The 13,345-nt window shown below is 41.7% G+C and overlaps 1 protein-coding gene across 5 annotated transcripts in view; it reads right to left on the bottom strand.

Annotated features, from left to right (window-relative positions):
* Positions 1-554: 554 nt before the first annotated feature.
* Positions 555-13,345, bottom strand: part of SHLD1 (shieldin complex subunit 1) — a 115,717-nt gene continuing 102,926 nt past the window's right edge. Inside the window, exon 3 of one of the 5 annotated variants that reach the window (XM_005214847.5) lies at positions 555-5,394. In XM_005214847.5, coding sequence (XP_005214904.1) covers positions 4,952-5,394 — 443 coding nt within the window. In that variant the 3' untranslated portion in view covers positions 555-4,951. The remainder of the gene's footprint in view (positions 5,395-13,345) is intronic. The other 4 variants (NM_001046552.2, XM_025000811.2, XM_025000812.2 and 1 more) reach the window with 4 other exon arrangements.

Below are 13,345 nucleotides of genomic sequence, written 5' to 3'. Positions count from 1 at the left end.
TGACTCACATCAAGCAGCTATTCATACTGAGCACTGGAAACACACACACACACACACACAACTTACAGTTGTGAGTTGTGTTTTATTCAGGGACCTTACTGAGGACTACAGCCTGGGAAGGCAGCCTCTCAGACAGCTCTGGGGAACTGTTCCAAAAGGTAAGGGAGGAGCCTGGATATACAGGAGTTTCTGCTGAAAAACAAACAAAAAACATGTAGTTTTGGACTACAGGTAGATCAAACCAGTCAATCCTAAAGGGAACCAACGCTGAATATTCATTGGAAGGAGTGATGCTGAAGCTGAAGCTCCAGTACTTTGGCCACCTAATGTGAAGAGTTGACTCACTGGAAAAGACTCTGGGGCTGGGAAAGATTGAAGGCAAAAGAAGAGGGTGACAGAGGGTGAGATGATTAGATAGCATCACCAACTCAATGGAGGTGAATTTGAGCAAACTCTAGGAGATAGTGGAGGACAGAGGAGCCTGGCGTGCTATATAGTCCAAGGGCTTGCAAAGAGACACAACTTAGTGACTGAACCACAACATGTAATATCTGTGAAAGTATAGATCTGATTTATTTTTCTAACATAAATTGAAAAGATAACAATGAAAATAAACATTGTCCACCTAGCAGCACCTAAAGTTCTTTTGTATACTACCAGTAGTTTGAGAAACACTGATCTGAGCAAACCATTCTAATTAGTTCTTTGAAAATCTCCACTCAGGGCTAGCTGGTAAAATCTGTTGCTTGAGTGGGATGCTGGTTGACCGGTAGGTTCAGTTTGTAAAAATCTTCAAGATGTTCACTTATAAACACTCTTCTGTATGATTAAAACCAATAAAAAGTTTAAAAAATAAACTTCGAAAACTTTAAAAAGTATCACTGTACTGTTTTTTGTTAATTACCAGTAATATGATCTATTACATACATACATCATGCAAAGAAACAGACTAGTAAAGTGAAAAGCAGTTACACAAATATATTAAAATATGTTTCTCCTCCTTAGAGTTCAGAGGTTTCTGCAAGCAAATCCACCCTCCCATAGACTTCTGAAATGGACCAAAGATGATATCCTAGATAGAATGTTCATAGGCTAAGATGTCAATGAAGAGATCTGTAGGGCAGTATTAGACAATGATACCAGAGATCAGAGTCTTAATATCCTTATCTCTTAGTCTTTATTAAAGGAAAACAGAGATGAGTGGAAAATGCCATCCTAACAGCATGAAGATCAAATTAAGGAGTGAGATTGCAGGGAAACAAATATTTTGTACTGACCTGTCACAAACACTTACTCAGATACAAGAAAGCACACACCACACTTTTTTTTTTTTTAACCCTGAAATGATTCTGGCTTTTAGATTTCTAAATTCTCTATTTTCAGAGTTTACCTTTTTTCTGAACACCCGCAGCACTGATGTTAATCAAGGTTACAAAGTCACTGATACTAAAATCTTACCACCAAATAGAAGCGGCTACTTCTTAGTATGGAAATTCAAATACCTTATATCTTTTGTCTTTTAAAAACAGTATTAAATACTCTAGTTTTCTTCTGTTGATAGCCATGGAAAGTAATCTCCAATACTTCAGTGACTGCTGCTGCTGTTGCTAAGTCGCTTCAGTCATGTCTGACTCTGTGTGACCCCAGAGACGGCAGCCCACCAGACTCCCCCGTCCCTGGGATTCTCCAGGCAAGAACACTGGAGTGGGTTGCCATTTCCTTCTCCGATGCAGGAAAGTGAAAAGTGAAAGTGAAGTCGTTCAGTTGTGTCCGACTCCTAGCAACCCCATGGACAGCAGCCTACCAGGCTCCTCCATCCATGGGATTTTCCAGGCAAGAGTACTGGAGTGGGGTGCCATTGCCTTCTCCATCAGTGACTGAATATGCTAAAAACTACAGCATATTAAAAAGTAGAGACATCACTTTGCTGACAAAGGGCCATATAGCCAAAGCTATGGTTTTTCTAGTAGTCATGTACGGATGTAAGAGTTGAACCATGAAGAAGGCTAAAAAGTGAAAGTTGCTCAGTCATGTCTGACTCTTTGCAACACCATGGACTATGCAGTCCATGGAATTCTCCAGGCCAGAATACTGGAGTGGGTAGCCTTTCCGTTCTCCAGGGGATCTTCCCAACCCAGGAATCGAACTGCGGTCTCCTACATTGCAAGTGGATTCTTTACCAACTGAGCTATAAGGGAAGCTCTGAAGAAGGCTGAGCGATGAAAAACAGATGTTTTTGAATTGTGGTGTTGGAGAAGACTCCTGGACTCCAAGGAGATCAAACCAGTCAATCCTACAGGAAGCCAACTGCGAATATTCATAGGAAGGACTGATGCTGAAGCTGAATCTCCAATACTTTGGCCACCTGATGGGAAGAGCCAACTCGCTGGAAAAGACCCTGATGCTGGGAAAGATTGACGGCAAAAGGAGAAGAGGGTGACAGAAGTTGAGATGGTTAGATAGCATCACCAACTCAATGGACATGAATTTGAACACACTCTGGGAGATAGTGAAGGACAGAGGAGCCTGGTGTGCTGCAGTCCATGGGCTCGCAAAGAATCAGACACGACTTAGTAGCTGAATAAAACAACAGCAGTCAAGGGCATCTACAGGTTAACTTCACATTAAAAAACAATAAAACTAGCTACTTCAAAATTCAACCTGTAGTTTTTCAATTTAAGTCCTCATGGTTTGACAATTATTGGGGGGCCAGTTGAATAGGAGAAGCCCATGGAGAAAATGCAGATAACTGGTTGTCAGAGGAAGACCTGGAGTTGTTTTCTCAAAGGACTGTTCATTTCCTATTTCTTTCCTGTTAGGTCTCCTTCCAGTGGTGCTGTATTTTGAGGTGGATACTGTTCCCACATTTGTTTCTCCTAGAACTGGAAGCCATAATGTGTAATTCCAAACTTTTAAAAGGCTTCTCTCTCCAGTCAAGAATCTGCAAGACCTCTGGTTTGAGAGGGCACCCTCATTCACTGTTAATATACACATGTAAGCTGATCTTTGTGCATACTCTGCTTTCTGGAAACCTATGGAGTCTCATGCTAATTAAATTTCCCCTAGAGTTTCTCAAAATCTAATTACTCAGTGTTGCCGGCTTTTCTCATAGTCCCCCTGTCAAGTGATAGAACACTTCAGTGCAATTTGTTCCAAGGACCTTTGAGGGAGGGGTTAGCATGAGGCTTCCGATTACAATTTCAGGGAGCTCGGTGCTGAGAGATGTCCTTCTACCAAAGGAATCTCAAATAAACCTTAAGGATGCAGCTGAAGAGCAGAGGACCTACCAGCACAGGCTTGCTTGGGCTATTTAAAAGCCATTCCCCTTAAAAAGGAACAAAATAATGCCATTTGCAGCAACATGGACCTAAAGATTGTCATACTGAGTGAAATAAGTCAGAGAGAGAAAGACAAATGTCATATGATATCACTTACATGTGGAATCTAAAAAAAGGGTACAAATGAACTCATCTACAAAACAGAAATAGAGCATAGACATAGAGAAGGGTAGGGGAGGAGGGATAAATTAGAAGATTGAGACTGACATGTATACACTACTATATATAAAATAAACAACTAATAAGGACCTACTGTAGAGCACAGAGAACTCTACTCAATATTCTATAATGGCTTATATGGAAAATTTAAAAAGGAGTGGGTACATGCATATGTGTAACTACTTCACTTTGGTGTACACTTGAAACTAATGCAACACTGTAAATCAACTATACATCAGTAAAATTTTTTTAATTAAAAATTTTTTAAAAAATGAAGCTGCTCCTGACCAAGCAAGGGCAGGACAAGGGTGAGACATCCGTTGTTCAGAGGGTGACAGAGGGTGTGGGCAACAGGCAGGTGGAACCAAAAATGAGAGGAAAGAGTCCACTTGGGCAAACGATTCCTTTTCTTCTTCCACCACAAGTTGACAAGGCTGCATCCATCAATTAAGCATATGATAAATGAGTTTACACATACTTTGGTGAGTGGTGCACATTTGTTTTTTTCTCACCTCTCACATTTACAATCTGGTGGAGATGAACAGACTTTTTTCTTTTAATTTGCAAATCTTAGCTCTTATTTTAGATGGTTCAAATGTTCCTTCCATACCCAGTGAGTATAAAGCAGGAAACTCTGGCATTGGAGAAGCAAAGGTATGATTAAGATGTGATGCACCTTTTGGAAACATATTTAAATTATTTGGGGACACACGTTCTCAGTCACATGGTCACAGTTTTACAACTTGATTGAATTCTTATATTTGATTCAGCATAAGGCTTTGTACCCTTCAAAAAAACTAACTCATCAAGGGACTTGTTTGGCACTCCAGTGGTTAGGACTCCATACTTCCACTGCAGGGGGCCCAGGTTCTATCCCTAGTCAGTGGGGCACCCCCCCCCCAAAAAAAAAAACCAAAAACTCATCAAATGGAAGCCTGTCCTCTTAGGTCAGGTTCTTCCAGAAGCAGACTCTGAGTCAAGGGTTCAGGTATAGGAGATTTATTATGGAAATACTCCCAGGAGACACCAGTAATTGAATGAGAGAAGGAGGGCGGGGAAAGGAAGGAGCCAGGAAAGGGTGAGATAGTGAAACCCCAGCTTTGACCTGACCAGGAGGGGAGCTCTTGTATTTGAATCATGCCTCAGAGCATGTCCTTCCTGGAAAGAAGGAAGGTGGACTTTGGACTCCCAAACCACTTGGTCACTGGCCTTAGGTCAAAGGGATGGCCTAAAGGCAATAAAACCACCAGACACTGCCAGCTCTCCATTTGGACTGGACTGGCTCCAGGACCAGATCACAGATGCCAGCCTTGGCCTGCAAAGCACTTAGCTGGGGGCTGGGCACACCAAGCTGGCAAGAGACCTGATGGGTTCTGGGTGATGCACCAATGGTATTGGCCACAGGGATACTCTCCTCCTGCCCCCATACACCTGCTCTCACCACCAGGCACCAGTTACTGGTCTTTCATCAAGTTCTGCTGCAAGAGGAAATGAATAATATCTTTTGAAAGTCCTGGGGTCAGCTTTTCATCCTGTAGAGACGTACTTCCTTCTCTGACTGGGTAGAAGTGGGCATCCCTGGAATGTTTCTGTAAGATGGAGCAGCCATTCTGGTTGAAGATGACCCGGGCCATTTGAAAACTGCGGAGGGTGTATGTTTGGTTCTCCTGGTCCTTTAGTTCATTGATTTTCTGAGACAGGCACTGGCAAACAGATGTGGAGAGTGAATTTCCAGAGGCTGGCTGTGGATTGCCAAATACTTCATAGAATTTATCCAGAGATTTCCGAAGTCCATCATCCTCTTCCTTGGTTTCTGGTTGGCCCTTCACAGAAGGGTAAAACCAGAAGTTCTCAGAGGTCCAGGAATCATTTTGCTCAGTATTTAGATTACTGCTATCTGCAAGACAAAATACATTCCAATCTTCAAACACATATTTTAAAATATCAGAAAGCAAGGCAAGAGCAAATGATATTTCTTTTCAGTTAACATACTCACTGTTCCTTGGTCCTGGATGAAGCACAAGCTGGAATCAACACGGCTGGGAGAAATATCAATAACCTCAGATACGCAAATGACACCACCCTTATGGCAGAAAGCAAAGAGGAACTAAAGAGCTTCTTGATGAAAGTGAAAAAGGACAGTGAAAAAGCAGGCTTAAAACTCAGCATTCAAAAAATGAAGAATCATGGCATCCAGTCCCATCACTTCATGGCAAATAGATGGGGAAACAATGGAAACAGTGACAGACTTTATTTTCTTGGGCTCCAAAATCACTGCAGATGGTGACTGCAGCCATGAAATTAAAAGATGCTTGCTCCTTGGAAGAAAAGATACGACCAACTTAGACAGCATATTAAAAAGCAGAGACATTACTTTGCTGACAAAGGTCTGTAGAAAGCTATGGTTTTTCCAGTAGTCATGTATGGATGCGAGAGTTGGACCATAAAGAAAGCTGAGTGCCAAAAAATTGATGCTTTTGAACTGTGGTGTTGGAGAAGACTCTTGAGAGTCCCTTGGACTCCAAGGAGATCGAACCAGCCAATCCTAAAGGAAATCAGTCATGAATATTCATTGGACTGATGCTGAAGCTCCGATACTTTTGCCACCTGATGTGAAGAACTGACTCACTGGAAAAGACCCTGATGCTGGGAAAGATTGAAGGCAGCGGGAGATGGGGACGTCAGTGGATGAGATGGTTGGATGGCATCACCAACTCAATGGACATGAGTTTGGGCAAGCTCTGGGAGACGGTGATGGACAGGGAGGTCTGGCTTGCTGCAATCCATGGGGTTGCCAAGAGTCGGACACGACTCAGCAACTGAACTGAACTGTTCCTTAGTAACTGGCAATGAGTAGAATAACCTGATTTCAGAATCTGTTCCCACTATCTAGGGATTATGCCACTCATTTCCTCAAAATAAGAATATCTTACTTGCATGTATCAGGCAGGTGTTCTTAACCTGGGAGTCCTTATATAGAAATTCAGGATGTTTATGAACTAGAATGGGGGAAAAACCTTATTTTCATTAACCTCTACCTGAAATTAAGAATTTCCTTCCATAAAGAATGTAGGCAACAAACTTATTAGCAGCAGCGTCTGTGACTCTGTTACCAACAGATCACAGCTATTTTTATTTCATATTAAAGTTTATTGAAGATGTTTTAAAATATCACTTATGCTTATCACTATGTATGGACCAAACTGTCCTTCCAGAATTCATATCTTGAAGGCCTAATCCCTAATGTGACTGTAATTGGAGATGGGACTTTAAGGTTATTAAGGTTAAATTAAGTCATAAGGGTGAGGCCCTAATCAGACAGGACTTGAAGGCCTTGTAAGAAGAGGAAAAGATCCCTCTCTCTCCCCTTCCCACCCCCTCCCCACCCCCATGTGCAAGAACCAAGGAAAGGACATGTGAGCATGTAAGCAGACAATGAAAAGGTGATCTTCTGTAAGCAAGGAAAGCCCATGCTGACACCCTGATCTCAGGCTTTCGGCCTCCAGAACTGTGAGGAGATACATTCCTTTCTTTGGTGTGAGCCTCGCAGTTGATGGTACTTTGTTATGGCAGCCTGAGTAGTTGAAGACACACTGCTCTGAAATCACCATAGTTATTACTTCTGATACTAGATCTTATTATATAAGTGTTAATAAAAAGCATTATATATTGATTATATCATATCTTTGTTCTTTAAATATTTTAATAACTATTTTTCAATATTTTTTCCTTAGTAATCCTATATATTTTGATTCATGTATTTAAAAACACTATTCTGAGAAGTTGAGAGGCTGCACCAGAGGCCAAAGGAGGCAAAGGAATTCATGGCACAAACACAGCAATGACCCCTAACATACAGTTCTGGGCCTTTATACAGTTCAGACATTTTCTTTTCTACTCCCTATAAGAATCCTTTAGACTCTTTACCTCTAAATTAAAGTTACCATTTTTTGTGCTTTTTAAAGGAGGGGTAACAAATAAAGTAAGTGATTTAATAATAAAGAAGAAAGCAGATCTAAAGACAAATCTTAGTTCTTGATCTAACCTGTTCCTCTCTGGACACCCTAATTCTTAACATAGAAATCCTTTAGGTCATTCGAAACAATGTTCCTATTGATGTGTTCTACAAAAGACTTTATACAAAAAATTAATTTGCAAGTTGCAGAATTCCTTATACAGCTAGCAGTTTTATTCTTTAAAATTTCATACTTTAAATCAAAATGTATTTTCCTTTTTTCACTATGACATAAGCTTTATTAAATTACTAGCTTTAATTTCACACACACCCTACCCTTGCTAACTCAATTAATAGCTATAATAAAAATATTTGTACTTGCTAAAGATGAAGAAAGTTGAATGGCGCACTGGGTGAAGTTTAAAAAAGGAGGCAGGATTTGATGTTTTGACTCTAGTTTTCCTACCAGGTAGACATGACATCTTTCTAAGCTTTGGCTTTCTCGTCTATAAAACAAGAGTTTTGCTAAATGATCTCTTTCCCAGAACTTCCATGGTAATACAGGGAATGGAAAAGTATAATCCAAAGCATTGGAGTATACAAAAAGAACGTGGACATAAGTTCTGTGAGACACATGCAGGGCCAATGTGGACAAGCATCCACTAATTCAACACACATTTAAGAGCAATCTAATGATATCAGTGTAACTCATTACAAGTTGCTACAAAATACACAGAGGATGCTGAAGACCATGGCCTTCACCTGAGACTCACACTTCAACTGGACCTCAGTTAGAAAGAGAAGACATACTTCTAGACATCAAACAACTGGAAAATACTCACAGGATGTGTATGTGTGTGTGTTGTCAATACACAAAGATGGGATGATATTGACTGGGGACAGTGTGGATACAAAGGATAAATGCAGTGTTAGGGAAGGATCAGCATGTAGCAGAAATAGTGAGGGGTGCCTCTTTGGAGAAGGTTACATGCAGTCTTATTACGAAGCGACCAGCAATCAGAGACCACGGAAACAGAAGGAGGGTTAGTGAACAAGGCCATGTGGCAAGAAGAAGCAGAAACTAAATAATTCCATGGCTGGTGTCAACATCCTCCTCTACTAGTTAGCTATATCTTCAGCAGCCTGAGACCCAGCATGGAGGCAGAAGGAGAAAGAATTCATAGAGTGGCCAGACAGATTCCTGGGACAGACAACAGAGACCATGGCTTTCTAAAGAATTTAGTGGCAGAGATGGTATATCCATTACACTGGATTTCAGCAAGTCTAAAACTATGTCCGAGGCCCCTCAATCATAAAAAACAAAATACAATTTTTTAAAAAGAAATCTCCTTTGTTGTTGATATGCCCAGAACTTCTGCCTAAATTCCCCCCAATAAGCCCCTTACTGAACTGCAGCCTCCTGGATGGGTGGAGGGTGAGGGAGGCAGAAGCTGGCTTCTTTCTGGTCCTGGTGTCAGAGAAACAGCAGGAGAGGACTTCCTAGCCACCCGACTTGGAATGCTAAACACACTTTCCAGTAGCAACTTTCTTATCCACACAGGTCAATAGGTTCTATAATGTGGAAGGGGATGTGAATAGACAGAGTGGAAAGTTTGGGATCATCTAAAGCAGAGTGATTCATAACACAGTTTCCAAAGTCAAGTAGACCCAAATTCAAATCCCTGTTCTGCCACGTTCAAGTTGTGCAAACACTGAGTAAATTACTTAACATCTCTGAGACTCAGCTTCTTCACGTGAAAAATGGTTATCAGCTCATGAGTCTCATGTTGTGAGAACTGACTAAGATAATACATGTAAAGCACTTAACCCACCTTGAAGAATGGCTGATTCCAGGCTGGTGATAGGGAAGTATAAGCCCGGAACATGAATCCATAAACTAATTGAAAGTTTGATGAGAAACAGGCTATTTACAGCTCATAGTATCTCCCCATAAGATACTTATTAGTTGTGAAAGGAAAAAGAATAACTTTATATATAGTGGAGAAGCATGGCAAGTATCACCATACACAAGGGATCTAAGAGCAACATCAGTAACAGGACAAATCAAAATCATGTGTGACCTGATCCAGTGAACAGGAAGGCCCAGCATCACTTCTTGGATATTCTTGCCAAAGGTGCAGCACCTGAACCAATTATGATGAAGCGGCAGACAAAACCAAACCAAGAGAAGTTCTACAAAATGAATGGCCCGTACTCTTCCGAAGTGCCAAGTTCATGAAAACCAAAGAAAGGCTGAGCAACTGTTCCAGACTGAAGGAGACTACAGAGACAGGACAACTAAATGTAGCATGGGATTTCCTCTGGCTCCTTTTGCAGAACACTCTTGGGCCCCTTGAATGGAGTCTGGGGATTAGATGGTAGTAACGTGTTACTGTTACTTTTCTGATTTTCATGGCTTCATTGGACTTTGTAGGAGAATGTCCTTATTTGTAGGAAAATCAGAGGTGGTGGGCAACAAGTTGGCAACTTACTCTCAAATCATGAAAAAAAAAAAAAAAACCTTTATATCATACTTGCAAATTTCTATGAGTTTGAGATTGTTTCAAGAAAAAAAATTAAAACAAACCTCTGAAGGAATAATTGTTAAAATTTCTTTGGGTAGCCTACTATAAAATTAAAACAATCATAAAAGCCTTAGTTCAGGGATTGGCAAATATAGTTGCCTAACAAATGTACTGCATTAGAGAGGTGAGGGGAAAGGGAAAAGGGAAGGATCCCACCATGGCAGGGCAAGGTGTCCCTTTCCACCTTCTTTCCCACAGATGATCTGGTCCTGGGGGTAAAGGCAGGAAGCCAGGGGCTGGGGAGGGTCAATGGGAAGAAGTGGAGAGAGAAGGAGAGCTACGCAGAGACACTCCAAGCAGTAGGGTGTGTACTTATTAAGCAGCTGGTCAATAACTTGGATATGCAGATTTAAAACTTCTCATCTGTGTTCCATTTTTATGTTTCATTTAATTTTTGAAATTCAGTGTCCATGGAAGAACCTAAAAACCTAGCCTGTCATCTCTATTTTCAGGGATACGTCAAGCAGCTGGCAATTCATCTTCAAAAAGACCCTCCTTCCCCTTTCCAGAAGAGTAATGACAATATGGATTGAGTTATTTACTACGTCAGTTCTTTTGAACACTGCTTCTAGTTCATTTTGACTTTAATTTCCTTTAAAAATTTGCTTTACCACTGACTACAAAGTCGTCTCTTTAATTATGTGGCTGTGGTGAACTTTTGGATATATTATTGTTTCTTCACCAGTATACAAAGCCAGCCACTTCTTTTCCTGATGTACCTACACACAGACAGAAGATGGACATCTGATAACTTGGTCAGTTCCTGCTCAGTGGAGCATCCTCACAGCTATATTCAAACCCCACCTTATTCTACCTGTTGCTAGAGCTTAGACTTGTAGGGCTCTCAACTGAGGATAGAAATGTCTACTCCAGGGACAGTCTGGGGATGCTTTTGTGTCAGTAACTGGAAAGCGTTACTTGTATTTAGTGAGTGGGATCAAGGATGTAAATGTCCTACAACGCATGGAAGAATCCCATATATCAGAGAATCATCCTTTCCCCAAATCCCAGTAATGCCCTACACTCCCAGGGAGTGACACTGGCTCAAAGGATTCTGGAAGGAGCCGGAACTCAATGCTGAATCCTACAGAGTTGTAACAGATCGATTTGCCTTGAGCTCTCCAAGGCATTTTTGCTATTGATACCTGCATAGTGAATGCCCTTCTAGGGGGTCACCTGTTTGCACCATGCATTCCTTCCCTCCAAGGCTTTGAGATGGCTTTTTATTAATAATTCTGGCATTATGTAAATTGGGTGAAATTTCCCTTTCTATTTCAATATGCTTTCCATGGTGAATAGATTTCTTTAGGATTTGAAAGAAGAAAGCAGGAAGGATGGGGCTTGAGATCACAGTGCTTTTGCATGCATTGCTTCCAGGGCAACTATCTACCAGAGGTAAATTGTTAAATTTTCTTTGACCAAAGAGAGTAGTGATAATATATAGATATTTAAGATTCTTATAGACCTAAAAACTACTTTTTTATCTTTAGGAGTTATAGATGCTATTTGAGTTTAGTAATCCAAGACAATCAATTAGCATGGAGCATTTGAGATTAATGGTTGTATTCTGAAATTAATGCCATTAGCCTTCAGAAAGTCAGATATTTAATGAGAGTTTCTCCCAGTAAATCTTCCAAGGCTACTACTTCTGTGGTTGATAAATGCACAGTGGTATTTTTATCTCTGTGAAACATTTTAGCCTTCAACTTTTAAGTTTCTTTTAGATGGATTTGATATTTAGAACTCTGCCTCCTCCATGTAGAAGCATCAATAGCCGCCTACTCTGCCTTACTTGGGGAGAAGGCAATGGCAACCCACTCCAGTACTCTTGCCTGGAAAATCCCAGGGACAGGGGAGCCTGGTGGGCTGCCGTCTATGGGGTCGCACAGAGTCGGACATGACTGAAGCGACTTAGCAGCAGCAGCAGCAGCTGCCTTATTTGTCCAGAGTTTCTTTCACCAGCAACTGCTAATTAGGAGGATCTGTGGCTTCAAGGCTGTACAGAGCTGACAGAAATCTAACCCAACACTTAATAAAAATATGGAGAATGATCAGGATTTAAAGAAAGAAGGAATATGTGGTTTGTATAATCTCCTATGTTGCTTGGGCAGGGGTGGAGGGAGCTGCCCCTTTCTCAGGGTGCTGCATGGCACTCCCAAGGGTAGCTCTGTTGCCTCAGTTTGTCTGTTGGAGGCTCCCTGGGTTCCGTGTGGCTCTAAGAAAAATTTACGGGCATGAGAACAAGGAGAATGGGAGAAGGGGAACACGTCCTGGTGAGGGGTGGTCACTCACCAGCACACTTTGGATGTGCTGACTCATCTCCTTCATGACAGCAGTCAGAGGCCTCCCAACGTCCCTACATGGGTGACCTACCAATTTTAGTATATCAGGGGCTGTGGCCCAAAGATCTGGGGCACCCCCTGTGAGGCTGCATCTTCCTGTTCCAAACCTCATTTGCTTTTCCTTCCTTTATATCCTCTTCTTTCCTCTCATTCTTGCTGCCTCACTCCATATTCTGTGGAGGAACAGAGGAGTGAGCAGCATCACTGGATGAACAAGAACAAGTCCTACGTCCAGCCCTACAGACCTCAGGGAAATCAAACCGGTGCTGACACCTCTGCATCCTGACTTCTTTCCTGATCCTTGAGCATATCAAGAATGCTCCCGCCTCAAAACCAGGACTTCCCTGGTGGCCCAGAGGCTAAGACTCCATGCTCCCAATGCAGGGGATCCAGGTTCAACCCCTGACCAGGGAACTAGATCCCATGTGCTGCAACTAGAGTCCACAGGCAGCAATAAAGATCCTGCACGCTGCAACTAAGACTGGTGCAGCCAGATAAGTAAATAAATATTAAAAAAAAAAATAAAAGACGGTTCCCTCTTCATAACCTTTGCACTGGCTATTCCTCCCCATGGAACATGTTTGCTCCACATGTCTGCATAATCGGTTTCCACATCACCATGAGTTCTCCGCTCAGATGTTTGTTACCTTCTCAGTGAGGCCTTCTGTATGAGTGGCCTAGGTTATGCTACGTAACAAGCAAATCCCAAATCTCATAAAACAACAAATGATTATTTCTTACTCCTTGCACTCTGTCATGCTACTAGCAGATCTGTATCATCCTTGTCCTTACCCTAGAACCCAGGCCACTACCTCAACATCGCTAAGTGACTATGGAACAGAGCATGGTAGGGCAGTCCCTGGGAGAGCACTGCCATTTCTGTTCACACATCAATGCCAATGTTAAGTTGTATGGCCAAACCTGATTTCAAAAGAATGAGGAAGAAAAATTCTCCCATAGGGAGAA

This window comes from Bos taurus, chromosome 13 (assembly GCF_002263795.3).
Source record: "Bos taurus isolate L1 Dominette 01449 registration number 42190680 breed Hereford chromosome 13, ARS-UCD2.0, whole genome shotgun sequence".
Lineage (NCBI taxonomy): Eukaryota > Metazoa > Chordata > Mammalia > Artiodactyla > Bovidae > Bos > Bos taurus.
The sequence above is the reverse complement of the archived record's forward strand: the minus strand, read 5'-3'. Positions and strand labels throughout refer to the sequence as shown.